This window comes from Leptosomus discolor, chromosome 7, assembly GCF_034619465.1.
Source record: "Leptosomus discolor isolate bLepDis1 chromosome 7, bLepDis1.hap2, whole genome shotgun sequence".
In the NCBI taxonomy this organism is placed as follows: Eukaryota; Metazoa; Chordata; class Aves; order Leptosomiformes; family Leptosomidae; genus Leptosomus; species Leptosomus discolor.
The window spans coordinates 28,868,387-28,895,990 of NC_141397.1; the positions used below are offsets into that span (position 1 = coordinate 28,868,387).

The 27,604-nt window shown below is 35.5% G+C and overlaps 1 protein-coding gene across 3 annotated transcripts in view; it reads left to right on the top strand.

Moving 5' to 3' along the window:
* The window catches only part of LRRFIP2 (LRR binding FLII interacting protein 2), a 55,458-nt gene extending 28,246 nt beyond the window's left edge, over nt 1-27,212 (top strand). Inside the window, exons 10-27 of one of the 3 annotated variants that reach the window (XM_086468446.1) lie at nt 223-270; nt 354-398; nt 1,787-1,834; nt 1,935-1,988; nt 4,636-4,773; nt 7,153-7,197; nt 7,874-7,987; nt 8,437-8,508; nt 13,195-13,365; nt 13,992-14,084; nt 16,125-16,217; nt 19,942-20,043; nt 20,290-20,422; nt 21,726-21,775; nt 23,211-23,331; nt 24,370-24,449; nt 25,508-25,612; nt 26,356-27,212. In XM_086468446.1, coding sequence (XP_086324572.1) covers nt 223-270; nt 354-398; nt 1,787-1,834; nt 1,935-1,988; nt 4,636-4,773; nt 7,153-7,197; nt 7,874-7,987; nt 8,437-8,508; nt 13,195-13,365; nt 13,992-14,084; nt 16,125-16,217; nt 19,942-20,043; nt 20,290-20,422; nt 21,726-21,775; nt 23,211-23,331; nt 24,370-24,449; nt 25,508-25,612; nt 26,356-26,466 — 1,623 coding nt within the window. In that variant the 3' untranslated portion in view covers nt 26,467-27,212. The remainder of the gene's footprint in view (nt 1-222; nt 271-353; nt 399-1,786; nt 1,835-1,934; nt 1,989-4,635; nt 4,774-7,152; nt 7,198-7,873; nt 7,988-8,436; nt 8,509-13,194; nt 13,366-13,991; nt 14,085-16,124; nt 16,218-19,941; nt 20,044-20,289; nt 20,423-21,725; nt 21,776-23,210; nt 23,332-24,369; nt 24,450-25,507; nt 25,613-26,355) is intronic. The other 2 variants (XM_086468447.1, XM_086468448.1) reach the window with 2 other exon arrangements.
* The last annotated feature ends 392 nt before the right edge of the window (nt 27,213-27,604 follow it).

Below are 27,604 nucleotides of genomic sequence, written 5' to 3' on the forward strand. Positions count from 1 at the left end.
AAACACTAGATTGCTTTAACTAATGTTTTAGATTGTGATTTCAAAGATGATGTTTTTTCTTGGAGTGTTTGTCCGCGCTTTTCTTAAAGTTCCTGTATATTATAGATGTAAAATTTAGTATTTCAATCTTTAGAACTTTCGGTGAATATAGATCAATAGATACAAAAGTTTAATGTACGCAGAAAAAGTGTTTCTGATTTTTTTCTATTCTTCACACTACAGTCATCTTCTCTATACAGCGATCCACTGGCAACAACTAGGAGTTACAGGGTTAGTACAATGGAAAATAGTATTTAGCTTATTTTTTAATGTTTGAGTGGCCCTCAAATATAAAATTACACTTTCCTTCATAGGTGTCTCCTCCTGTAAACACTGGTTTGATAAGAAGTATCAGTTTGGTTCGTAAGCACCATTTGCATGGTTGCCTTAAATTTGTGTTTTATGGCCATGAGGCTTGACAGTATTACATGTGATTTTTTTCATGTTTTTAAATAAACTGCAGCTTGTTTGTGTATTGTTTTGTGAAGACATTCAGTTTGTTTTTAACATTGTTAAATTATTTTTTAAAGTATTTTAGTCGTTGCTGTTTTACTGATCTTTTTACAGACAAGCATAAAGTTTATGAATACAACAGTGGTGCTGAAGAACACTGGGGTTTAGAACAATTTAATCCAAGCATACTAAACAACAACTGCATGTATAATATTAAAAAGATATTTAAAGAAGTTAAGCATTTGAACAGGAAAAAAATCATTGTCAGGAGATTACAGAAATTCATGGTAAATACACTTTAAATACTTTCAAATGAGATGCCATATTTAAATTTAATAATCGTACAAAAATGTAATAGGATGGAAACCTAACTGCATCTTTACAAAATAAAAAGTAGCCACATGTGCCATAAGCGTGGCTAAGATAACTACAAAAAGTTGGTGTCCTTCAATTGTGACATGCATGCCTGAAGCTTTATGCCTTTTGCTGCTACGGTTTATACTGCGGTTTAGAGATGTGCTAAACTGATGTAGAAAATCATCAAGTATTCTTATGTAACCTTTTTATGTACTTAGTGAGGTCTTGTTCCGTGCTTGGATTGTGAACAGACATAATTTAAATTTTTGCTTTGTGTATATCTTTGAGAAAACACTAGAAGATCCTGTGAGAGAACAAGACCGTAATGACTGCTACTACGTATAATTCTAAGATACACAGAATTCTAATTTTTATTAGAGATCTTTTCATAGGTGGGGGGAAAGCAGCATGAGACTGTAATTTTTGGTTTGTTTTGTTGGTTTTTTTTTTTTTTTAATTGTGTCGCCCAGAGCTGCTTGTATTATCCACTGCATAAATAGATTGCAGCCTTGCACCTTGAAACATTCTCCTTCAGGAAAACCTGCGTGGGTGAGCATAAAGTAGAACTGCAAAGTGTACAATATAGCTTCAGTTCCCAGGGTGGGTTGAAACTTCAGAAGGCTTCAGAACAATGAAAACGAAATTGCAATTAAAATATTTAATTTACTTTTCTTCTGAAAATAGTTAAGATTTTTTTTTTTTAAAAACTATTTGGCTATTCTTCAGCGAAATTCTTAGATTTGTATTTGGAAATAGACATTCCTAATCATAGGAGGAAATGCTGCTGGAAATCTAAAAAATAGTCTGTGCTTCAAAAAGTATAATCTTAACTGGAAAATGCATAAATGGGATATGACAGAATACATTACAGTGTGTAAGAGTGTGGCATAATTACTTCTGAGACTGAATAAACAGTATTTCATTCCCTCTTTCTCAGGCGTCTTTGTGTCGTGATGGATTACATAGCTCATATAGTTCTCGCACTGTAAGTGTAATAGGTTTTTGGTTGTTTCTTTCATTATCTTTGTTTTCTGGAGACAAAAATTATGAAAGTTGTGAAAATTTCCTTCATAACTTTTATTTAGCCATCTGAATACAGTTATTCTTCAAGAGCAAGCTCAGTTCGAAGTAGTCCTGCGGTGAGCATTCCTCCTGCATGATTTGCTGAATGCTTTGATACTAATGCACAACAATTATGAGTGTTTACACTGAGCATCATTTTACTGATAAACACACAAACTCGTTTTTTCAGTTCTGCATGAAAAAACCGTAATTTGTCTGAGATGTGGATTTTTGCAAGATATAAAGTTTTGTCAGCAAGGCAGTAAAGTGTGGAAGCAGTAAGGAATTCAGTTTCCCAAACATCTTTTAAATGTTTGTAATGTATATAATTGGAAGCAATTGGAAACTGGACTATAGTGCCTTGTTGGGGTCACCACTTTATGTCATAGTTGGGGTAGGCACGTGAAACTGTTGAAACGATACATGTGAAAAAGTCTTTCTTTTTGGGAGAAGGACTAATGCAAACTTTGTTATATCGTGCAGTAAGAAGTAGCTGGCTCGTTCTTATGATGACCAGTATTCAGAACTGAGAGAAATTTGTTCCTGGATCTGTACTGTTCAAAAGTGTCATTCAAAGACAGCTTTTTGTGCTGCAAAGTGATTTAAGAATAGTTCTACTCTGATTCTGATGCAGAACAACTGTCTTGGTTTCGTTGGTACTGCTCATTTGTCATGCTACACAGAAGTAGTAGATCTATGTTCTGGTATAGTTTAAATTGAAATGTTTGGTCCTTTTTTTCATTTTTCACGTATTCTTAATGATGTTATAGAGACTAAACAAATAAAACCAGATTTGTCAGAAACTGGGTGGTTTTAGCTACAACAGATGTCAGAGTGAATTTTTGAAGGTGTAGGAAAAAGGGAAATTTGCTGTCACTTTATGAAATTCCAAAACCTCAGAGGTGTTGACATCTGTCTGTAAAGTCTCTGGAACTGTGAAAATACTACTTGTCTCCTTAGTTTCTCTTAATATTAATTTCTCAGAAGTGTATGCTCTGTACATATATAGGAAAATATGTATATCAGATCGCAGTCTGTCTGTGTGGTATGAGTAATGCCAAGGTACCATTCACTCACACTAGTGAGTGTTTAGTAGAGTTTGAAATATTTGTTTAAGGAAATAATCCTGAAAAGCAGATGAAGTAAAATTCTTTGTAACTTGCTGCTGTTTCTGTGGTTAATATTTTGGTTTCGCACTGGGTAGTGTGCAATACTCACTGGCAATCAAAAGAGAAAATACGAGAGAAGATGGAAACAGAGTAGAAAACACTGGTGAAAAACTACATGGTGCATCTCCATCTTAAACTATCAGTTTTGATACACCCACGGAGAAAAAAAGATACTAGAATTACCATAGGCATAGGAGGAACAGTAAGGTTTCTCAGATGTATGGACTTTTCAACAGCAAAGGTTGAAAATGAAGAGCAGCACAGTGTTGTCATAGACTGTTTGTAGCCCTTGAGTTGTTTGTTCTTTCACTGTAAGCGTAATGCATAGAAGCAGAATTCTGTTCGGCATCTTTATACTTTGTGAAATGCAAGTTAACTAAGAAAGTTTAGCCAAATTTCTGACTGTAGAAACTTATTTCCTCTGTTAATTCTTTAAAAAATAAAGTGATTATTTAAAATGTAGATATAGTTATACCTGGAAAATTCTTTGTCAGAGAAATAGAACATAACCTAGCAGTGACCAGAAATACCCATTCTGAAGTCCTAAACACGCATAATCTGAGACAGGTGTTCATCAGCAAACTGTTATATATGTAACTTTTTGCATAAAAGACATCTGACTGACTTTTAATTGGAGTAAGATGAGGCTGCATCACTCATGCACATCAAGTACGAAGAAATTAAAAATTGTTTTTTGAAATGGTGAAAATTGGATAAGGACAATAAGTTTTCAAACTGTTCATTTATTTTTAATATTAAATATAATGTTCACAGTAACTTACTGCCTTTTGAAGTAGAATGTTATCAATACAACACTTCTGATAAACCTGCTTTTCTTGTTAAATACTATGTTTAAGGTGCATAGTGTTTTCTCAGTTAAATATTTCACTTGGATTCCAATGGCAGTTGTAATTACTGTAATGTGGTTAGATACGTTTTGCCTTTTTTTACCAGTGATGTGTAGCATTAGATTTTTCCCTCGCCTTTTTAGGTGCCTGTCTGACATACAGCTTTGGGGAGCAAGCTTGTCTTCTTTAGTAAGGTCTCTTAAAGTTGTGAATGAGAGGAAGCCCAGACCATGTTCGTAATTAGTGATGTTGGGATTGTGTTGATTTGAAGAAAAGACAACGTTTGTAAAGAAAAATAGCTTTTATCAAGTTCTGATTATATAATCTGTTTTAATGATCTACAAACCTTTTTTTAAAAAAAACCATAATTTTTGTAGCTTGTGTTTAGCACTAAGTTAGTACTAAACCCTTTTGTATTTCTGATTGTATTTTTTAATATATAATTCTAAATAAGGAAAATGAATCAATAATAAATATTCATTGCTTTTAGTTTTAGATGCTGTAAACTATAAGGGTAATGAACACGTGGAGAGAGTGTTTTAAAAACAGTGCATATGCTGACAAAAAAATTCATATTGGTGTGGCACATGTTTTATTAATGTAGACACATTTAAACTAGCAAAAATCTAGAAGAGTAAGGTTTTACATGTTAAAATGTTTGGTTTTTTTAAAATAAACTCTTGTTCATTCTGCGCTATCATCTTCAGCTCTCTCACCTTTCTCCTTGTCTTTTCAAGTCCTCTGATTTTTCTGATCAAAGTGAAACTGCTGCTGACTATTTTAGTCGTTCCAACCGCAGGGGAAGCGTTGTTTCCGATGCAGATGATGCCCAAGGTTTGAATAGTGTGAGTGTAATGCTTGTTGTCATACTGTGCTGAATACAGCAAACTTACTAACTGTGGGCTTTCTTTTCATACTCTGAAAGAGTAAATACTGTAAAAGCATTCAGAGTTACTTAATGGCAAATAGGTTTGTGGAGGGGTTGGGGCTGTTTTTTGCATAAAAATGTCTGAATTTTTAAAAAGCATGCTGCTTTATTTTGAAGGGGATTTTGCCTGTTGCTAGAAGCATGTGACGTGTTAACAGTTCACATTATTTGTGTGTGATAAGCATCTCTTAAATGTAAAATGTTACGGGTTTTTTCTTATGGAAATTGATGATGTCTAGGGGTTATTTTTTTGTATTTTTGGAATACTACTACTGGGTTTAGTGACAAAAATAAATACTTACAACTGTGCCCTCGTTAGTGCATTTTAGTGTTCATTCATCCAAGATGAGATTTCCTTAGGATCCATTACTGGAGCACTCATTGTTGGCTGTGCTTATGTACTGAATCCCAAGTCAACAGAGCACGTCACAGGAAAATTATCATGACTGTTCTCCTGTGCATCTCTTTAGTCTGGACATTGTTTACACCAAACCCATCTGCCTTTTCTTTATTGCTGCTCTACGTTCTAAAAATTGTTGTTACTTCCAGTCAAAACTTGTGTTAAATAGTGGAAAAAAATAGGGAGATTTCAGTTCTTAGGCATATATTTGAAATAACAGTTAGGGTTAGCACATGGAGTAGGAGGAGACATTGAGAGAACTGGGCTTATTTAGTTGAGCAAGGGGATGCTATGTGGTGATCAGCAGCCTGCAACTGCTTGATTAGGTGAGTGCCAAACTCTGCATACCCATGCCAAGCAGTGCAACAAGTGGCAGCAGCCTCACATGGCAGCTTAAGAGGTTCAGACTAGACACTGCAGGAAGCTCCACCGGGAGGTTAGTTTTGCACTCTGATGGGTTACAGCAAGGCGGCAGAACCTCCGTCCTCAGGAGCTGGTGAGACTCTGCTGGTTAAACCACGACTGACCTGGACTGTTGGCAGCAGTTCTGCTTGGGATAGGAGGCTGGACTAGGGGACTGCCAGAGTACCCCTACACCACTGTTTCTGTATTTCTGCATTTAGTTGATTTCATACTCTTCTAGTGCTATGTAACTTGTATTGTAATAATGCGTGGTGTTTATAGTTTGTATATGCTCCAAACAGGAGAGACCAATCACTTCTCCAGTTTAAATTTTAGCTTTCTTTTTTTCTACGTAATAAACCTGCTTTTCTGAAATTAGTGCTCTGCTAAAAGGTGGAGGCAGACACTGGCAATTATGCTACCTTCTCAGTTGCTTTTATTATCATCCTTGTGTATTATTAGATTCCAAATTTAGATTTTTAAGTTATTCTAAATGGATACTTCAGATCAATTGGATTCTTCTCATCATTTTGTCATTACAGTGGTGACAAATATTTGCAACTTACAATTCCAGTACATCATTGGAGATGGTGAATTTGCCATGGAAATGCGATGTTGCTTCTATAGAAACCATAATAGAAGGAAAAAGAAAGATCTCATAAAGTAACATTTCTTTTGATTGTAACAGACTTCCAAAAATCTTGTTCCTGGACTGGGAGAAAAACAGGTATTCTCAAAGAAGCAAGATATTTGAGATACAAGTATGATATATTGCGTATGGTTTTTGAAAAATACAGCAACATGTTAAGGTCTTCATTTAATTCCACCTATTTTGAGTCATAGAAATGTAGAAAATATGGAAATCTACAATGTAATTTTGCAATATCAGAGTTTCATAAATGAAAAGGGGGGAGTGTAGTTCTTTTGCATAGGCTTCAATACATAAAATATGAGCTGAAATTATCTTGTAGGTTGCTATTAATTAGTACACCTTAGTTATGGGCTTTTACCTACATTGGTTTTGTCCTGATCTAATTGCAGGTTTCATCAAAGAGACTGAAGGAACAAATGTGTCTTCTAATAGCTAGGATGTTCACACTGGTGTCACTGATTGTCTGAAGTGCACTTGCATGAAGCTTTGTGTTTGTTATGCCACCAAGTGTTGTAGTCACTACCCTGGTGAAATTTAAGATATTGAAATATGTTTTGTTGTTCAGTACTTTAATATTGGTAATGACTTTTAAAAAATTCTCTTAAAAAGAAGTTTCTGGCTTTTTCTTTACAAGCATTCATTTATTTTGCAGTTGAGGTAAAAACTACTTTTTCAGGCTGAATATCTTTTTGCTGTATTGATCTATGCTAGCTTCTGGATATTTCTTTTATTGTTTAATTTTTCATTCTTAAATATTTCTCAGTGTCTTTGAACAGAAGATGGTGATTCAGTAGTCCCTCATTGCAAAAGGTGTATTGTGATCACTTTCCCTTCTCTTTCAGCTGGAAGAAAAGAGTGAAAAATCACATTCAGAAATATTTTCAAGGGTGAGAGTTTTTAACTTAAAAATTATTGAAAGTCAATGTTTATTCACAAATTTACAAGTATTAAAATAGTTCAAAAAGTATAAATGCTGTGTGTTTTTTAGTAGAGTGTATTTTAGTGATTTTTAAGAGCTTGCAAAGAGGTATTTATATTTATTTTATCTCCAAAATTAATGCTTTTTCTTTTTTATTTCTTGAGGAAAGAATTTTATTCTTTAGTTTACTTTTAGCAAGTATAGTTTCTTACTGAATTCATTTTCTATGTGAGAAATATTTAGCAGGAAAGGTTGAATTTTAAAAGGCTAGTGCTGTAAAAATTCATATGCTAGATTCTACTGGAGACTTCTGAATCCTGGGTGGCAGAAATTATAATTTCTAGAAATATTTTAAGCTGCTACAATTTTTCAGCACTAACAGCCTCCTTATGGAAGTCTTCTGAACAGACAACTCAAAACTGTAATATTATAACTGTAAAGTCAAAGAGAAACCAACATTTCACCAAGAAGAAACATAAGTGCTGGAAAATAATCAATGGAAGATATTGTCTATAAGCTAGTATTAAGAAATGGTAAAAAGAAGAGAGAAAAGTGTTCTATGACTGAGGAAATTATGAAGAGTAAAGTCAAGTGTACCAAAAATGACAGTATGATTCCTGATACAGTGTTTTTCCCTTTTTAAGCCATCATCTCGCAATTCAATAAGTGCAACTCCTCTGAGTGGCAACTCCTCTAGGAGGGGAAGTGGAGACACGAGCAGTTTGGTGGATCCTGATGCCTCCCTCAGTGAATTACGGGTAAATTGCATTTTCAGAGAATTTGGAGCTAGTTTAAAATTGTCTTTGTGGTTAGGAGGTATTTTTCTTTGCTACAGAACTTCTGGTTTCTTAATAGTAAGACAAAGTTATGAGGATGTAATTTTCACTCGTGAAAGATTTCTGTATGGATCTTAGTAATTGTATTTGCCATGTCGGTAAATGTTTATGGAGCTAACAGTTTAGTTTGTATTAAAGAAAGTCTTCATTTATTTCAAATTTGAAACAACTCTGTCCTACTTGAGATGGCTTGGATTCAGGGATATAAACAATCTTAATTTCCATCAAGTTGTTGTGAATTAATTAAATTTGTGTGAATTATTGCAGGCTTTGGCATTTGACAGAAATGCATGTAAACCTTTTAATGTTTTTTCAACTATAAATTATTTCCCCATACTTCTTATGCAATGGTTCATTCCTATGTCCTGCAGGATATCTATGATCTTAAGGACCAGATACACGATGTAGAAGGGAGATACATGCAGGGACTTAAAGAACTAAAGGTATCAGGGCTCCTCCCAAGCATGCATTTTTTTAATGGGTATTTTTGGGTAATGGAGATATCACTGGTTCCACTAACTATATAAGGCTTTACTAACAAGTTTTTAAATTTCTTTAAAGCATGTATCTAACTGCTAATGCATAGAGAGCATCAGCTTAAATTTGTCATGTGAGTAAATTGTTAAGATATGATTTAAATATACATGAAATAGTATATGCTCGTTATTTGGTTTATGTTAAAATAGTATTAAACTTTTATGTTTTTAGCAAGTGTTTTCTGGTAAGATAATAAGAGGTTCAATTTATATTCCTTTAGAGTTTTGTTAGCAAATAAATGGATATTCAAAACAATTACTACTTATTGAATGGGGAAGAAACATGGGATATAGTTATGACAAAGAACTTGAGAAATTAAGAATCAGTCTTCCAAGTTTTGGCAAATACCACAGCTTATAAAGCAAAATCAAAGTAGTAATTTTGAAAGATGTGCTGAAATGAATCTAGGCAGGCATATTGATTGCAGGAGAAGATTATCTCCTTCTCTGGAGGCATTCAAAACCCTCTTGGACATGTTCCTGTGTGATCTACTCTAGGTGGTCCTGCTCTGGCAGGGGGTTGGACTAGATGATCTGTCGAGGTCCCTTCCAACCCCTAATATTCTGTGATTCTGTGATTAATTTTGTTTTAATCCTTTGCCATTAGGAAATACTTTCTTTATGCTTACAGTTTACATTCCCATTATCTTTGTCTAAGTTATAGGTTGGTATTTTCAGCATTAGGTTAATGAGATTTATCTGTATTTTGAATTGTTTAAATTAGTATGTATGCTTTCCTTTTGTAAGTTTTCACAGTTACAGTTTTCAGTTAATTTAAAGTATGATTATTTGTCCCCCTTCTATGTTGAAGGGAAACTGAATATAGCAAATGATGTGGCTTACAAATCTCTTTCAGGATATTTGTTCTGTTCTGTCCTGTTGCCTGAGTGTGAATGGTTCCATGTAAAAGGAGAGATCTTTCCATATTTGTTTTGTATCCATATAGAGACTGAATTTAATGAATGCTGTTTGTACTACAGCATGTAGCAGTGATGTACTTACAGCTTTCTTGAATTTCCTTGATTAAACAACATATTAGATGGTATAGTAAAGAGAAAATATGTAATTTGAGCTGTTCAGAATAGCAAAAATTATTTCCTCTTCAGAGGATAAGTAACTTTGAATCTGATAGCTGTATGCTTAGATGAAGCACATCTTGTTTTAATCATACTGCCATATGAATATTAAAAGGACTTCAAAAGCAGTAGATTACAAGATTATTAGACAGTTATGATTGCACTAACTCGCACTTTTGCATGTTTGCCAGCATCTCATGACTGCTGTTCTGAATCATTACTAATGCACTATTATTTATTGTAATCTATTACAGTTACCAAAGAGCATAGTAGCAAAAGACAGTAAGATTTTGATCTGTGCTTGGCTTACAAAATAGAATTGCATTTTATGCTACTGTTAATACTGAGTAATATGTTCCGAAGTTAATTTGCCTTCCATAGAGATTCTTTTGGGAACTGTTCTTTCTCATTAGGAAGGTATTGCCTTTTTTTCAACTTCTGCTTTAGCAGTTTTTTCTTGTGTATGTTAGAAAAGTCGCTAGGATACCTGCTTTTACACTTCTTTTAAGTGTTTTTTCACTGGTTGAGTAACAGCGATTTGTAATCACACTACCTTCCGATCTCTGTGGTTGTCCATCCCTCATGCTGCTAAGAGCGTGGTTTTTACCTGGCTACAAATCTGCTGGGTGTCAGCAGAATAAACACTAACGTGGATATTTCTGATTTAGTTAGGTCTTCAAATCTTTTCATGTCTCAGTTATTCAGTTTTGTTGATTCTTGCTATATTCCCTTGCATCAACTAGAAAGGAATCCTTTTTCTTTCCTCATTTTTTTTTATGCAGTTAACGGAGCGCACACTTGATGTCTGCTGGGTTTAATCATCTTGTTCTAGCCAAGCAGGCTAATTTGCATAGCCCTTTGGCTTTCCTGATAGAATTGTGGGTGGTATTTCTTCATAGCTTTAGGTTATGTGCAGAGCCTTGTTATGCATTTTCCTTCCAGCCTGTTCCCAATGCCTCATCCCTTAGACATCCCACTGCCTCCTTCAAGTGTTTCAGAAATTCTTCCAAATCCATATGATTTGTCACCGAACTGGAGGATTGCTGAAGCTACATGGATTTATTGAACCATAGGGAACATGTGTAATGTTTTACTCAAAAAGAAGGAACAGTTCCAAACAAGTCTTAGCAGTGTTCCAGTTTTAACTGGTCAGAGACTCTTGAGCATGGCTTGATTTCTTTCTCAGAAGCAATTCTCACTCTTCTGTCTCCAAATCAATTTATTCCTCTTCCATAATGGCAAACTTTTTCCCCCATTAACTTGTTCATTAATGACATTTTAATCCAATCCTTTAAGCCCCAACCTAGTCTCCTCTTTAAGGCTGGAGTCATGGAGTATGTGGCATACAATAAGAGGCTGAGACAACTGGATTTTCTAAGTCTTGGGGGGATGGGTGGCAGTATCATTGCTACTTTCAGCTGCCTGATAGGAGGCTCTAGAGAAGACAGGGCAGGCTCCTTTCAGAGGTGCACAGTGGCAGAACAAGATGCAACAAAAGTTGTGTTGTAAGGGCAGAAATTCCTGTTAGACCTCAAGCCTCCTTTACAAGGAAGGTAGTCAAACAGTGGAACAGGTCATCCAGCCAGGTTCTGCAATCTACATTCCCAGAGATATTTAAAATTACCTGGAGATGAGCTGTGAGCAGCCTGATCTTGGTTGGCCCTGTTCAATTAGGAGATTAGACCAGATGTCATCCAGAGATCTCTGCCAACCTCAATTACTACATGGCTGTGCTCACCACACTTGCAGAAACAATCAAATTGGATTTTTTCCCTAGTTGTACCAGTATTTTCTTTTTTTTTTTTTTTTTTTTCTTCTCCTCTAAATTGATTTATTCTTTGAAAGCCTTTGGAAGGTTTGCTGTCTCCAATGTTTTGTTTTACCAATCTTTACAAGAGTTGTCATGTTTACACTGTCACAAAAAATGGTTTCTGTGGTTTTAGTCTTAAGAATTACATGAATGCACTTACATGTATTCTTTATTTCTTCATTATTTTCTTCTCTTTTTATCCTGAATCTTCATGATTGTTTACTATTTACTGCTTCCCAGATGATAATGGTACCTTTCTTATGTTTTCACTATTTCTTCTGATCTGTAGTCTATCATGATATGTCTTAAGTTGTTTGTTGTTTTTTTTTTTCTGGGGTTTCAAAAATACTGTATTTCTCCAGCACAAAATTCCAGAATTCAGTGAATGGAACAGAGAGGTATAAATACATGTGATTATGATAAAATTACAAAAGTTAAAATATGTACTTTAAGGACAGCTTTCTCAAAGTCGACATTTATAACATGGAATAGCGTTTGGGGGTTGGGCTTTTTTGTTTTTCTTATAGTGGAATATTGAACTGTGACATGGTATCTCTAAAGGGAAACACAAATATAATTCAGAAACAAAAATGGTTGCATAATTTTACTGTATAACAACTAGCATTCTTCAGCGTTTTCTTAGGAAACTCCCGATTGTTACCACCTTCTCCCTTAATCTTAGTCCTACTGTTCTGCTTTCTGGAAAATCCAAACCTGGTGCTCTTCCTGTGCTAGTACTTCTATTATTATAATATATATAAAATTAAAAATGGGGGTTATGCTACTTATACCTTCAAAGGACAGATGACACGAAATAGTAGGGTATTTGTAGTAGGGCACAGATCTACTTGGAAAGGGAATGGCTTAGTAGTTCTTTTTCAGTTCTAAAATTTTAGGACTCTGTGAACTCAATTTTTGTATTTTTAAAAGAGTGAATATTGAAATCATTGCATGCTTAACAGTGCCTGGAGTGATAATTGTTCTAGTATTTCAATAGTTGGCATTTATTACAGTACTGAGGAAAAATAAAGGGTTAAAATCATTTTGGTAAATGTGGAAGAATTGCATAGGAGGGTGTATAGCACGGCATATGTGCACCTACAGGTAGAGAATCAAGCATGTGAATCTTTACATGCTTGGTTTTTTTTAAATCTGAGTAAGAAACAGAAAGACAAAATGTCTGCTTAAACGGAGAATCATTGCTGAAAAATGTGACTGTCTTAAAACTCTGAGTCTGAGGTAACAGAGCACTACTTCAATAATAAGCATTAAGTTAAAGCTACTCTTAGAGATTCCTGTGATCTTTTTTAGTCATTTAATTGTCTGAGTTCTCTCTTGTCAGATTTGTTGCCTCATTCTGAAGTGTTTTCTTGGGTATGCACTGAAAATACAATAAAGCTGTGATATCACTTCTTTATCACTGTGAGTTAAGTTGTAAAGGTGGCAGAGTGGAAAATGCAAGTGGAATATTTTCTTGTAATTTTCATACTTTTGTAGTGATAATTTTTCATTGCTGCGTATGACCTAACCTGAATAATGGAAATTGAACTGTGACTTGATATCTCTAAAGGGAAGACATGAACATAATTCAGAAACAGAAATGGTTGCATAATTTTACTGTGTAACAGATAGCACTCTTCAGTGTTATAGTAGTATTTTAACATTATAACAATGCATCAAAACTGTAAGCCTTTCTACTCTCTATAGGATTCGCTAGCTGAAGTTGAAGAGAAGTACAAGAAAGCTATGGTTTCCAATGCTCAACTAGACAATGAGAAAAACAACTTGGTTTACCAAGTGGATACTCTAAAGGATGTCATTGAGGAGAAAGAAGAACAGATAGCAGAGTTCTATAGGGAGAATGAAGAGAAGTCAAAGGTACTGATTTTTAAGACTTTTTTTTTTTTCCCCTAATTATAGAAGCCTGGACTACTTGGTAAGAACAGTTGAAGACTTTGGATTGGTATAAAAGTCTCAGTGGCCAAAGATGTTTTGAGTATTGTGGGTTTTTTTGGTTTTTTTTTTTTTTTTAAAGAGAAACAAAAACAACCCCCCACCAACCACTCACTGCCATCCCACCCCTGGAAAAAAATGTTAATTAATGTGACAAGATAAAATATGCATTTAAATTGAATAGGACGTGTTCAGCCCCACTTTCTTGGAAAGGGAAGATCTATGTGGCAGGTTTTTCCGGCAATATTATATAAATTCAGCATTTGAGCTTTTCTTGTTAATACTGTGCTTAAGCCTTTATGTCATCTTTTTCTCTCTAACGTACATTTTATTAAATAAAATTTTCTGTATAGTAAGTATTTGGAGAACTTACCTAAAACACTGATTCTGTGATTTTTAGCCACTTGGTAGATGGAATTTCTCAAATTATTGCAGTGATTTCTTAGGTAATGTTATGTTACATGATATTACTAACTTTTTAAAACTTTATATTGAAAATAAGTGTCAAACCCAAAATAAATAAAAATAAATCATTAATTTCTTTAATGTAGGAGTTGGAAAGACAGAAACACACATGCAGTGTTCTGCAGCATAAGCTGGAGGAACTTAAAGAGGGCCTTCGACAGAGAGATGAATTGATAGAGGTATGTTCATGTTGGGTAGTGTATGATAGAACTTATGCAAATAAATGTGGTGTAAGATTTGAATGGGAACAGCCTTCATAACAACAAATAAGCCTAAATATTATCTTGCATTTTTAGGAAATAATTTATCTTGTTTTAACAGGTAGAATTTAAGCTATCAATCTCTCTAAATTTATAATGTTGAAAATGTCTTTGCACTGTTTTCAAATGTGTTACATCTTGTAAAATCCTTAATTCCTGTGAGAATCATGGTTTTCACAAATATTCCTTGTATATTTTCTTTCTTGTGAGGGCAGAACTAATGTTTGTATGGCCAAAATCTTTTTGCAGAGCCAGAAGTTCTGATGCATGGATAATACCAAACGTTTTTCTTTGCCTTTCCCAAAAGTTTCTGTTTCGGTTATTCCAGATTTTTGTGAGCATCAGCCACTGAAGTTTACAGTAGAGAATGTTTGTTTGCTTACCAGTCAAGCATAAATACAACACCACTGGTCACAACGTTATTGGGTCATAACAATGTTTGCTGGGCATGTGGTGTATTCTTTTCTCCTCGTGCCCTTTTCTTCTGGAAACAAATGAAAGTGCCCTAAAATCCCAGAGCTATTTTCAGTTCTCATTTTAAAATGGTCTACAAAGATACATATTGACAACAGTATGCAGGTGTCCACTTCCCATTGATTTTAGTTCTAGCACTGCAAGTTGTAGTTAAATTAATTCGTCATTTTCCCATTGCCTTTTCGTTTCGGTAAAAATTGATTATCTTTAAGTGTATGGGCCAAAGTTTCCACTACCTGATTTTTCAAAAGCTATATAATGTTGCATTTCATTGACCAGTTTCTTTTCCCCCTAAGTTCTTGAGCTCTCCAGGTAGTAGTACAGTAACTCCAAAAGACTTCTGAAAAGTCTCAGATCTGTTATGGTTACTGAGAAAATAATATGCTTCATGAACTGGAGCTGACATGAGCTGCTAGTAGAAGAAAAGGAGTAAGATTAGCCTAAGTAGCAGCATTTTGTGGCAGATTAATGCAGAGAAGCAACAAAACTTAGCAAGTTCTGGTTGTCGCTCTGTCGCTTGCTCTGGATTCTGACTTCACTGCAAATCAAAAAGTACTTTATACTTTCTTCCTTGGTTCTTGTTTGTTGGTTTGAGTTTGTTGGGGTTTTTTTAACTATGTCAATCAATATACAATGGGTTTGTCTGCATTGTTTGCTTTGGTAGAATGTAGTGTATGTGTTGAATATTCACCAAATGCATGCAGTCCCTTCAAAGATTTGACCCATATTTACCATTTATTTGAGTAACTTCCTCACCTATTCACGCTAACGGATAACCTAGCGGAGGCCATTCAGCTTTTTGCAGAAAGACCTTGTCTTCCATTCCCAGATGTAAAATCAAGCTCATTCATTGGGAGGGCAAAAAATTGTCTCTAGCCCTAGAAATTCTTGTGTCATCTTCATAGATAATTATGTGAGCATAGCAAAGAATTTTAATTACATTTGCAGGGCAAGCAGGAAAATGCAGTGTTAGATAAAAAATACAACCACACTTGTTTACATATTAATATAGTATCAAAAAGCCGTCAGCAGCTGTATTTCATTTCCTGGATGCTTGATTCAAACTTCATTCTTTATACTTTCAAGATTTTCTGTTTTGTAAAACATTAAAACCATTTGTTCACATTAGTGTTCACTTCCAAATTGGACTTGAAGGTGTCTGGAAATTACAACAGAGTAATTATTTTCCTGTAGAAAGAATGTTATCCTCAGTCTGCGGTGGGGACTGTTACTAAAGAAAAGTGACTCTAGCTGCACTAAACTTTCTCATCAACTTTGATTGAATAAAATTAATTACCAATCTCTTGCATGAGTTCATAAAGAAGACATTATGTTAAGTGGCATCCTTTTTCTTTAACTTCATGCTCATAAACTCTTTAGTTGACTTTTATTAGTTTCCTTTATCTATTTGAATGTGACCTTTTTTTTTCTCATTTCCTTACTTGTCTTTCCTCTCTTATTCTTCCCTCATCCTATTTACTGCAGGAGAATCAACGCATGCAGCAGAATATAGACTCCATAACCAAAGAGGTGTTTGATCTCCAGGAGACAATTAATTGGAAAGATAAAAAAATAGGGGTATGAATCAAATATTGTGGGGGAAAGGTGTTTTTTATTTTAGAAGTAGATGGATGCCCCCCACCCCTCAAGGAATGCTGTGTACTCCAAAGAAATGAAGTCCACTCCTAATTTAAATATTTAAAACATTTTGCAGTCTTTCTGTTCTTTAGAAATGAGCTCCGCTTCATTTTTACTTGCATAATGATGAATAATACTAAATAAATCTAAAACATCATGAACTGTTGTGCATACAGTTTTATAATTTTTTACAAATTTTTTTTACCTGTATTCAAGGCTTGAAAAAATCATGGCTTTCTTATTCTTAGCAAAAGTAAAAATGGCCTGAGTCCCTATATTGATCCATAGTGACATAGCGATAATATAATTGTGTACACATTTGAAATTGCTTTTAAAGCTTTTAATCTCCTTAGAGACAAATACAAGGAAAATCTAGAGAGCTGCAGGAGTTAAGAGTCAGAATGCAGAGAAGCCATAGTGAAGGTTTGTAGATCGTGCTTGTGTTTGGCATACCTAGTGCTGAAAAATATGATCTTGAATTGGCTTCTGCAGCCAACTTGTGCATTCCTCTGTTACCCTTGTGATCCTTCTAGGGCTGGTTAGCCTGGACACAACACTGCACCAGACCGATTGTGTGATACCACGCACAAAATACCAGTTACATCTATTAGAATTGAGAGTTGGAATTGAAACAATGGTTGTGTGGCATCTTTTGAAGAGCATCTCTAGGGCTTCTGTGTAGGGAACGAAGGTGATACGGGAAGACCTGTGTTGATATTCACTATACAGCTACTGTAGGTCAGGCAGCGTTTGTCAGCTTTGCTTCTGAGCAGCACAGAAGTGGTAAAGCTGTCCAAGTCAGACTGATCCTCGGTGCTAACTACCTGGCTCTGAACTTGTGGCTGTTCTGGGCCACAAGTAGACTGTCTGGTGGTGAGAGGGGGTAAACTGGAAAGTATTTAGAAAGGAATTGTATGCCTTTGGGGAATTCTAGGGTCTCTAATTGAATTTTACAACAGATTTTGACATATGCAGATTTCTTTGAAAATTGTTGTATTTGCTGGAGTTCAAGTCACTTTGAAAAATTTTCTTTTAACCATTGGTGCCCAGTTATAAAAAAGCCCTGTTGTTTTGCCTTTTTTCAATCCGTATTTATTTCACATTTCAGTCCTTCAATTCATATTGCAATCTTCCATCATAAAGTCATACTTCAACACTTAAGTTTTTTTCTGAACATTCTTCTGAAAGGTGTGTTTTATCTTTAACCGTATTCTTTCCATACTTACTCTTCACCTTTGTGTACTGGACTGTCTCAATTTGCGCTTTTTTGTGCAAGCACTTTTTTCTCTTTCAAATACGTTGCCAAGGTGGTACGGAGCATATAATTTATGTAATGTTCACAAAAATAACTACAAGACAGATTGGCAAGAAAGATATTTTTTCCTGTAGCCAAAATTTCCCTGATGGTTTCTGGGTTCTTGTAAACATTATAACTGGATTTTTTCTAGTTTTTATTTTTTTACCTTCTCAGAATTGAAATCTCTTAGTTCTTAAAAGCTCAAAATGCTTCTGTCTCTTCTTTCTTGCTTCTGTGATCTAAAAACATTTACTTACTTTTCTTAGCTCACAGTTTTTGAGTCTTTCTCCACAATACTGAGTAGCTTTGCTAACTTTTACTCTGTTCCAGCTTCAGAAGTCTCTGAGAAGCTTCACAAGGGAGTAGCTTATAACTAGAATTGTAACCTAGTTTTACAATTAATCAAAGACTGATGCTGCCCCAGAGGAAGAAAGGGAGGCAAGCAGAACAGAGATAGCATGAGTTTGTTTTACACCTGTCCCTTATATTGTCCTGTTTCTATGAAGTGATTGAAATTTGCAGTTGTTTTTGGTCTTTAATTAGATAAATTTGAGGACATTGAACTATAACTTCCAGGTTATATTCTTTAAATATACAGCTCTTTTACTGTTTTGTGGCTCTAAATTGTACATGCATTGCCAATTTGAAATTAGCAATGGCATGTCTGAGTTTGGTATAAATTTTGTGAAGGTTTTTTGAATATGTAGAAAATAGGACCCCAGACAAATCTGCTTTCTGCCAACTGATCAGATTTTAATCATACTGATATGTTAAAACATGCCTGCAGAGCTTAGTTGTCCTGACTTTTGCCCTCCACCCCAACAGATGAATTGCAAAAATATATTTAGTACAAAATCCATGTCACATATCATAATCCCTGAGCATACAAACGCCAGCAGTTTTACTAAAGTTTTTCAGCACTGAATAATGATTATATCAGTTTCACTTCCTTCCCTGTCAAATTTTTCAGATTTCCTAAACTTGTGCATAGGGTTTGAGGATAGAAAGGATTTTTGGGAAGGTCAGCAGGACCACAGGGCACTGCCAAACACACAGGATCTGTGTCTCCAGTGTGATTCTGGGCCTCTGTATCCATTCTCTCAAGTGGGTGAGCTTACTTCCCCCTCTGTCTCTGCCACTGTTCTTCAAAAATGGCAAAAGGGTGTGTGTCTTTAAGCGGAATGCAAAATTATGTCATGATTAAGGTTCTTCAAGCTGTTTGTTGTGTTAGAGATCTAGTATGTATTAAGAAATAAAAGGTCATTTTATGAATTCTTAAACTATGATGTGACAGCTAATGCTTTCACGCATGTTGAATTACCTGTCTTTTAAATGTTGCATTTACATACTAATAAATCAAGTGCAACAGCACTTCTTAAATTTTTATGTTAATTAATGCATTAAAACGTTGCTCTAGTATATGGATTATAGATAATTATTAAAATTCAGCGTACTGCAATTGCTATGTGGGGCAATTACAATACAAAGTTACGCACCTTCATTTCTTTCTTGGCATCAGTCCATTCCTAACCATCAATGCATGATGTCAGGTTTAGTTGGATGATTTTCTTGGCAAAATGTGTGTACGCTTTTGCAGCTGCCGTATGGTCAGGATTATTTGTAATGCATGCAGTATTGAATTTGAATGGAATACTGGGACACTGCCCAGTCGAGTGAAAGTGTCTGATTAACTGCCAGGTAACAAACTCCAGTGAGGTAGGCAAAAGCGTCTACATCCGTATTGCGCTTTCAGCTGCAATCCTTTTTTGGGCTAAAATAGAGCTGCTAGCATTCGCTGCTTTTTTTCCTCTAAAACTGATTCTTTAGTTTTAGTAAAGGGTGGTTGTAGTACTTAAGCAAGTAGCAAATAAACTAGTATTTGTAAGTAGATGACAGGCTTATATCTCCAAGGTCTTTTATGAGGTAAGATTTCTATACCCTATAAAAGGTAGAGAATGTAGTTCAGTGGATGTAATGTCTTAGGATCTCTGTCAGTTGAGTTCCAGCAAATTTTGTTTCTGGCCACAGAGTGCCTGTATTAAAAAGAATCACTTACTTGTTTGGTATTCAGTTTAGTATATCAAAATCTACCAAAAATAGAATCAACTAAATGAAAATCCGTTATAGCAAATCTATATACTAAGACTCGCCTAGGAAAAAATTATCATGACAAAAATGCAGCAATGAGGCTAGATATGTGACTTGTAAAAGGTAGCTATCAGAGATATATGTTTATCTATATTAAATACCCCTTTTAATTTCTTTGCTTTTATTGAGCTTTGTATTTCCTTGTAGAAAATCTCTCTGCTATCTGTCACGTGCTTTTTCTCTGTGCCGTTCTTTTTCTTGCTATCTGCCTGAACCCAGGCCCTAGAAAGACAGAAAGATTACTTTGACTGCATTAAGAATGAGAGAGATGTGCTCAGAGAGGAGTTGGCTGACCTGAAGGAAACGATGAAGAGAGGAGAGGTATGTTGGTAGTAGTTACTTTACAGTAACAGAAATCCAGGAACGGGGCATGAAACCAAGGTCAATGAAAAAGAGGAAGAAGTTACTATTCTTGTGCAGTCTCAAAACCTGACCTTAGGGTAGGATAAATGGTGCATTTTGTTGTAACTGTTTTGATCAACTTGAAAAGCTTTTCAAAAGCTTCTCTGTCCAATTATATTTTAGCACTGCTCTTGTATAAGTAGTTTTTTTCTTTTGTATTTTTAGAAACATGGATTAGTTATTATTCCAGATGGCACACCGAATGGTGATGTAAACCATGAATCAGTGGTTGGTGCAATAACAGTTGTATCACAGGAAGCTGCTCAAGTCTTGGAATCTGCAGGAGAAGGACCACTAGGTAAAAATATCCTAACATGCTTTATAGTGTGTCTGAAGTCTTTGTTTCCCTCTTGTTCACAGTGGGTTGTGATTTACAGCCACAAAAAGACACCTGTGATGCTTCTGGAATATATGCTTACATGACTTTCAAGACCATGATTTTATTTTATTATTTTTTTTACACTGAATAAAAAGTCAGATGTATCTTTTGAGTTAAAAAAAGAAGTGCTTGGATGTTTGTAACCAATTAAATGTCTTGGTCCAGTTTCTGGTTTATTACTGTCAGAAAATATCTTGCCTAAAAGCGTGGTCTTCTGCATTAGTGTATTTTCCATTGCATTTAATGAAAGAGGTTTCATGAAAAAAGTTCTTTAAAAGTATGTACAATCAAGGAAAAAACTTCCATTATAGAAAAAAAAATCCTTGTATATTCTTTCCCCTTCTTTGAAATACTTCTGCCTTTGTTAGTGTAAAGCAGGTACAATCTTTTATCACATTCATTAGGAAATAAAGTTCGAAAAACATTCTGGTTTTAGTCTGTTAGTCTGTTTACTGTTGTCTTTAGACTAACATTCTGTTAGTCTAAAGACAAGGGCAAGATACAGGGTTTTGGGGCCTTCATTTTAACTGGCTTTTATCCTTAGGTTGAACAAGTTATTGTATGCATAGTCAATCCACTGTAAAACTATTAGTTAACATGCAAAGAAACATCTCTATGGACTTGCATTATATTTGTACATAACATATAAGTTACATGTTTCTGTTTTGGCAGAGATTAGACTTGATACAAGTTTCTGCTGTGGCTCCATCATAGTGAAATAAATGACTTTATGCTTTGTTTCTGTCACAAGTTACAACTTCCGAGGGAGGTGCTCTAATCTTAGCATGATGTTCCTTGACAGGCTGGTTTGTAGCCATTGCTGATCTTGGGACTGATTAGAGATACTGCAACATTCCCGTGAGCCCTTTCCCAAGTACTTTTTTTTGTAGTTTGAGAACACTTCCTGCAAACTTTCTAAACATATGGGGAAACTTAGTGCCTTCTCTGAAGGGATATCAGTCTAAGAGCAAGACAAGTTTAATTGTAAGTACTAAACTCAGAGGTCTTGCTTTTAAAATTGTTAAAACAGTGTGAATGAAATATCTTTCCCTTTTTTCTAGTCTTAACTGAAGGCTGCTATGTTGTTGTTAGCGGGCTATCAAAGTTTCAGGCTCCCAATGCTATTAGCTTTAAGTTTGAAGAACATTTTGTTTGAAAATTAACAAAGTTATGAAAAATATATTCTTAGTTACTGTTTTTTACTTGGGTTCTTTGGTTTTAGATGTCCGGCTACGAAAACTGGCTGGAGAAAAGGAAGAACTATTGTCCCAGGTAAAATAAGCTATTCTTTTCAGCAACAGACCTTTGTGTATCTTCTTGCAGACTATTAACATATTAGCAAGAAACAAATATTAAGCACCAAAGGTGCTTAATCAAATACTTAAGCACTAAAGCAAAATAAAATACTCAACTTCTTACCTGGCTGGCTACCAGGAATTATCAGCTTCTCTCACCAATGTCCTTATCAATGTGACCTAGATCTTGAGTGGTAAAGAACCCTCATTTCACTAACTGGTTAGCTGAAATCTAACTGGCTGCTGACTCTACTATTAGTGGACATACTTAAAGTTATTCTTTCTTTTATTTTGTCTTACATGGAAGTAGTAAAGTCAGTAAAATTACATTCTCATAAGGTCAAGTAACACTTTCTTCCAAATTGCAAAGTGGTACTATTTCTTTGATCATTTCAGTTACTCAAATAGAAAATTAATATTATCAAAGTAGTTGTGTTTTAATACAGTTCAGTATTGAGAAGACTCAAGAAAACATATAGCCATTGAACACTTGTTGAGAGTACTATAGTTTTTGTGCTTCTAGTTGAACACACTGCAAATTTAAAGTGGTGTTGTCAACGTTTGGTTTTGCCAGGGATGTAGCTTAGTTTTAGTATAGATACGTGGTTTAGAATGCTAATAAATTCTAGTATTGAATCAAGGCTATTGAATATAAGTATATAAAGATGTATATGCGTATTTATCACCATATAATTGTAAAAAAAATCACTTAAAATATTTGATTTATATCATGAATGGCAGTTTTGCAGGTATAACACCCATACTGCTAATGTGTAGGGCATTATTTTTCTAAGAGTCAAAAAAGCAGGTCCCACTTCTTTCATAAACTCCAGACACAGAGGACATAGCTGAGGAATCTGTGTTCCCTGACTACTGGAAAAATCCCAAGACAGCTGCTGTAGCATAAAATGAAACAATTTGACTAACGTGTACTACAGACTTGCCTAGGACCATTGCTTCCAGGTGGAGTAGAAGAGAGGACCCCAGAAAAGCTGTGGATTAATCTTTCTGTAAACTTACCAGGATATATGTGTTTTGATTATAAAAGGTATACTACAGAAGAAATGCATAAACAGAGTTTAATACCGCCACCTCTGGAAAGGCAGCTCTGTTAGATTACTGGGTTCCCCTGAATTGCGCAGAGGTCCCTGCAGCGCTACCCAGACTGGTGGGTTTGGGTTGTGCATGGACATGCAGAGGGCACTCGCCCAGCAATGGGGATGGGGGACTGCAGCCCCAGGCCTCAGGGACTGGCTTCTCTGCCTCCCCTGCATGGCTCTGCCGATCCCACTTACAGAACTGTCTCAGCCAGGGGCATCTCAGGGCTGCTTTGCCTTTTTCCCGTTGCACGTTTGGGTACACAACTACTGAACTGGGAGTCTTTTTTTCACAAAAGGACACTTCTTTTTCAGGTTAGAAAACTGAAGATGCAGTTGGAAGAAGAACGACAGAAATATTCTAAAAGTGATGGCATGAATCCAGATATCATAGGCATAGAGAATGGTTCTGACTTGCAGCTGATTGAAATGCAGAGTAAGTACATGGTTACCGTTCAGGGTGTTCTTACTGACGAGAGGAAACAGACTCTTCCAACTCCTTTTCCTATATTATTGTGCAGTAATAGTATTGTGAATGAATATATTGTTGAGCAGCTAGGTTTTTTGCTACGTGTATCTCCTTGCAGGAAACCTCTCACTGCAGAATGGCTCAAAAATCTGCCTCTTTCAGTATTGAATAACAGCATTCTGGGAAGTTATTTTTCAGTTGATGGCCTTGCCTAGAATGGGTGCCACTACTTGAACAAATTCAGTTTTTACATGATAGAATTTCAGCTGAGATATTTTGTTAATGTCTTCTACCTGATTTTATTTTGTTGAACCTTTAGTTTTTAGATTAAGTTTCTGTATCACTTATCTGAAGCAAAGCATGAAAAACTACTAAAGTTTAACACAATATTCAATGTTGCTTCATAGAAGCACTAAGCTACTTTCCATTTCAAGCTAGCTCTTTCTTCAGCTGAAAGTTTTAATTGTTTGACAGATTGTCATTTAATATGCTTGTGACAATGAACATGAACAGAGCACTGACAGTGTCAGGGCTAAAATATAACAGCAAAATAATTCGCAAAGCTCCCTGGAGTTTCTCAGGCAGGTTCAAGCCTTTTGCTCCTTATCGTTCAAATGTTATTACAGATATCTACACTAAATGCTACTGCTATTACATTTATTGTGACTTGACCCATTTTGCAGTGCGTGTTGGTTATTGTGATGAATCTCTTTGAGATGGGTTTGCTGATCTAAATATGTGTGCTTTAAAAGGTGTGTGTCTTATTTATACATCTGAGATTTAATGTACATTCTTACAGAGACAGTGGTTGTGTTCTCTAAATAACAGGAAAATTACTTCCTTTTTGTACTCTCAAAAAAGATTTCTGAAAGAACATTTACCTCTTTATAATCCTATATATGGGCTTCTTAATAAAATGGTCTTTTTAAGGAATTTCAGTTAAAAGGGAAAATGCCAGTTTAGAGAGTTGCTTTGAGTAATATATTCATGTCAATTTTTGTCTAGGAGATGCCAACAGGCAAATTAGTGAATACAAATTTAAGCTTTCAAAAGCTGAACAAGATATAACTACCTTGGAACAAAATGTAAGTGTCTTTCATCATATTTGTTGTTATCATTACACTTGCTCTGCACACTTTTACAATACTTCCTTCAACAAAAAACTATCTAACCATGAGAGACAATAATCTGGAGTTGATTTACTAAGATGCAAATGTATAGCAGAATATAAAGAGGAACCGAAGCTACTAGTTCAAGAAAATCAGTTTATGTAGCTTAATTACTTGCAAGAAAGTTGTATAGACTGTGGAAGGTACATAATTTACTCTCTGAAATTCAAGAGTTTGTTTTTATAGATATACACGTATATATATATCTCGTGCTAATTTACTCGCACTTTGTGATTGTCAGTCAGTAATATGGTATTACAGTTCAGCATCTCTGTAGGTCACCTAAAAATCACATAAAGGATTATAATTTGAATCAGAGATGCATAATTGTTCTGTTGCACAGCAGCAGGCTACTAGCCTGCCCTATGACTTTGGGGGTAGCAGGGACCTGTAAATGTAACAGTTCAGTGAGTGGGCTTTAACACCTGCAGATTGCAGCCAGGATTTATCTCAAGCCTCCTCTTTACTGCTGAACTCTGCTTGAGCTCAAGACCTCTTGCATCATGTCCTGATAACAGTTATGGTTTCCTTTCTACTTTGTACCTTTTCATATGATCTCTGCTTTTCAGCTTTCCAGCTTTTGCTTTTAATCCCATGTGTTCCCCAATTCTTGATTTCTCTTTCTCCAACTTGTCCTTCTCTGCTTAGTTCTTTAACCTTCTGTATCTTCTCAGCTGCATTCTCCACCGTTTCATGTGACCCTCACCAGGGAGGGACAGGTAGTGAAGGGTATTCCAAGTTTCTGCCCACAATTTATTTTACTGTTTTATTAGTTCTTTTAAAAACACTCTTTGTAATTATGGCAGCTGCTAATATGGTTAAACCCCCTCTTTCCAGGGGGAAGATACTATGGATAATTCACAGGGTGCCCTGTGTTACAGTGGCTTTTTGAAAAGGGAAGAACAGCTGGTGGCGGGTGAGCTCAGGGTGGAACACCTGAGTAATTGTGCCTTTTGTCTTGTCTGGGTTTTCAGATTGGACGACTTGAGGGGCAGGTTGCAAGGTATAAAAATGCAGCAGAAAATGCAGAAAAAGTAGAAGATGAACTCAAAGCTGAAAAGAGGAGGCTTCAGCGAGAGGTAACTGACTGGATTTCCTTTTCATCTGTATGCTGCTTTCAGTCTTGAACTGCTCTGCCTTTTGCCTCCAAGCTCTGTTTTTTTGTAATCTTCAGTTACACCTTTTTTTTAGAGGTGACCTCAGAGTCTACCAGTATTGCATTCAGAAAACAACTGTAGCAGATAAAAGTAATAGTAATTACAGTTCAATGCAGTACTTCCTTGAAAGGAAGGATCTAAAGTTGTATTTTCTTCTAAATGTGATAACTTGTACTATTTTAAGCTAATCCTTCCATAAAAATTGCTGGGGAGCCAAATGCTCCCTGTGATAAGTGCCAGCCTGGGAGGTTTCCAGCATGCACCCCACAGGGACCTGGGAAGAAGCTATTTTTAACTGGGCTGTTGACCATGCTTGCTTAAGAGCTGCTGCATGACTTGCTGCCCATGGGAATATATATCCATTACCAAGTAAGAATGGTGGAGGGAACTTTTACCTTTAACTAGCATGTGCTAGGAAGTTGCAGGCACCTAGTTCTTATGGAATGAGTACATGTTTCATTTTTCTGTTGCTTTCCAGGGTTGTTTTTAACAGTTGAATTGTGGTTCATCTGACTGTAATAACGGAATTGTTGTCTTAACTTATGTAGCACTCTTGTAAAGCATATAATACTTGTATTCCTCATTTAATTTCCTTTGTCAAAGCTTAAGAACAGAAGAAAGTCCAAGTACACTTAATGATCATAACTTCTGCTTTCATTTTACAGTTAAGAACAGCACTGGATAAGATAGAAGAGATGGAGATGACCAATAGCCACTTAATGAAAAGGCTGGAGAAGATGAAGGCAAATAGGACTGCGCTTTTATCTCAACAGTGAAGTGGAAATTGCAAATATGATGCACTGCTCCTTGAATAACTAGCCCCTAGCTTGTTTTTTAAATACAGACTTTCATTGGCACAAACTATTTGAACACAGCTGTTCATTGGTGTGTTAGTTTCATAATTAAATGGCATACTTCTGTTTTGTAACTTATGAGAGAATGAAATGTAATTTGAATTCCCATGTGAATGACAGCAGTTTTTCTGTAGCGTTTGATTCTAGAGTCAGAGCTGGAGCACAATGCTGTATTTTCAACTTAGTAATAGAAAATGTTTTTACAACGGTGGAATCAAGTTTACTCACGATCTCTTTGGCTGCTTTAATGATGCTTGATGCTCAGAGACAACTGCATGAATTCAAGACAACACTGTATTACTGTATTATAAACTAACATATATTTGCTCAAGACATCACACAGCACAAGTGCCTTTTATCTGGTGCAATTTAGACTTCATTGTTGAAATAACCTTTGAAATCAGATAACATTTTATTTTAAGATACATTTGGGGTATTCACTAAACTTTATACATTTTGAAAATACATTTTTGTAAAATATTTAAATTTATAAGAAAAAAAATAGGGACTGTATATAAAAACCTGCTTTTTTGCATGGGCATATCTGAGTTCTAGGCAATTTTGTTAAATACTAGCCCCTGATACTCTTAGTATTAAAGAGTGCGGATTTAAAAACTTCTGTTGTACACCATCAAATTATGTCATCTTCTGCTTAAGTGTGAATTGAAATTTTAGGGTGGGAGGAGGGGGTGGGGAATGTGGCTAAGGAGTTTATTAAATGGACACTTTACTGACCAAAACCAGGTGTTTTGTGTTTCCTTTTATATACTGAGATACCAACAGGACAGAGCAAAATCTTTTCAGAATAGCAAATCCAGTCTCTATGTTCTTGAAAAGTGTCTTTTTGGCTTTGAAATAGTGAGTTTGATTTTTTTTTTTTTTTCTCTAATTCTTTATCCTGGTCTGCTACTCTTTGACAGTACTGCCGTGGACGAGGGTGGCAGTACATGGAAGAAGGTGCTTTCTGGAACAGTGTGATCTTTGTCCATCGCCTACTCTCTACGGACAGTGAATGTGCTATTAAGAACTGTCTCCACTTTTTCCAAGCTGGCACATCACA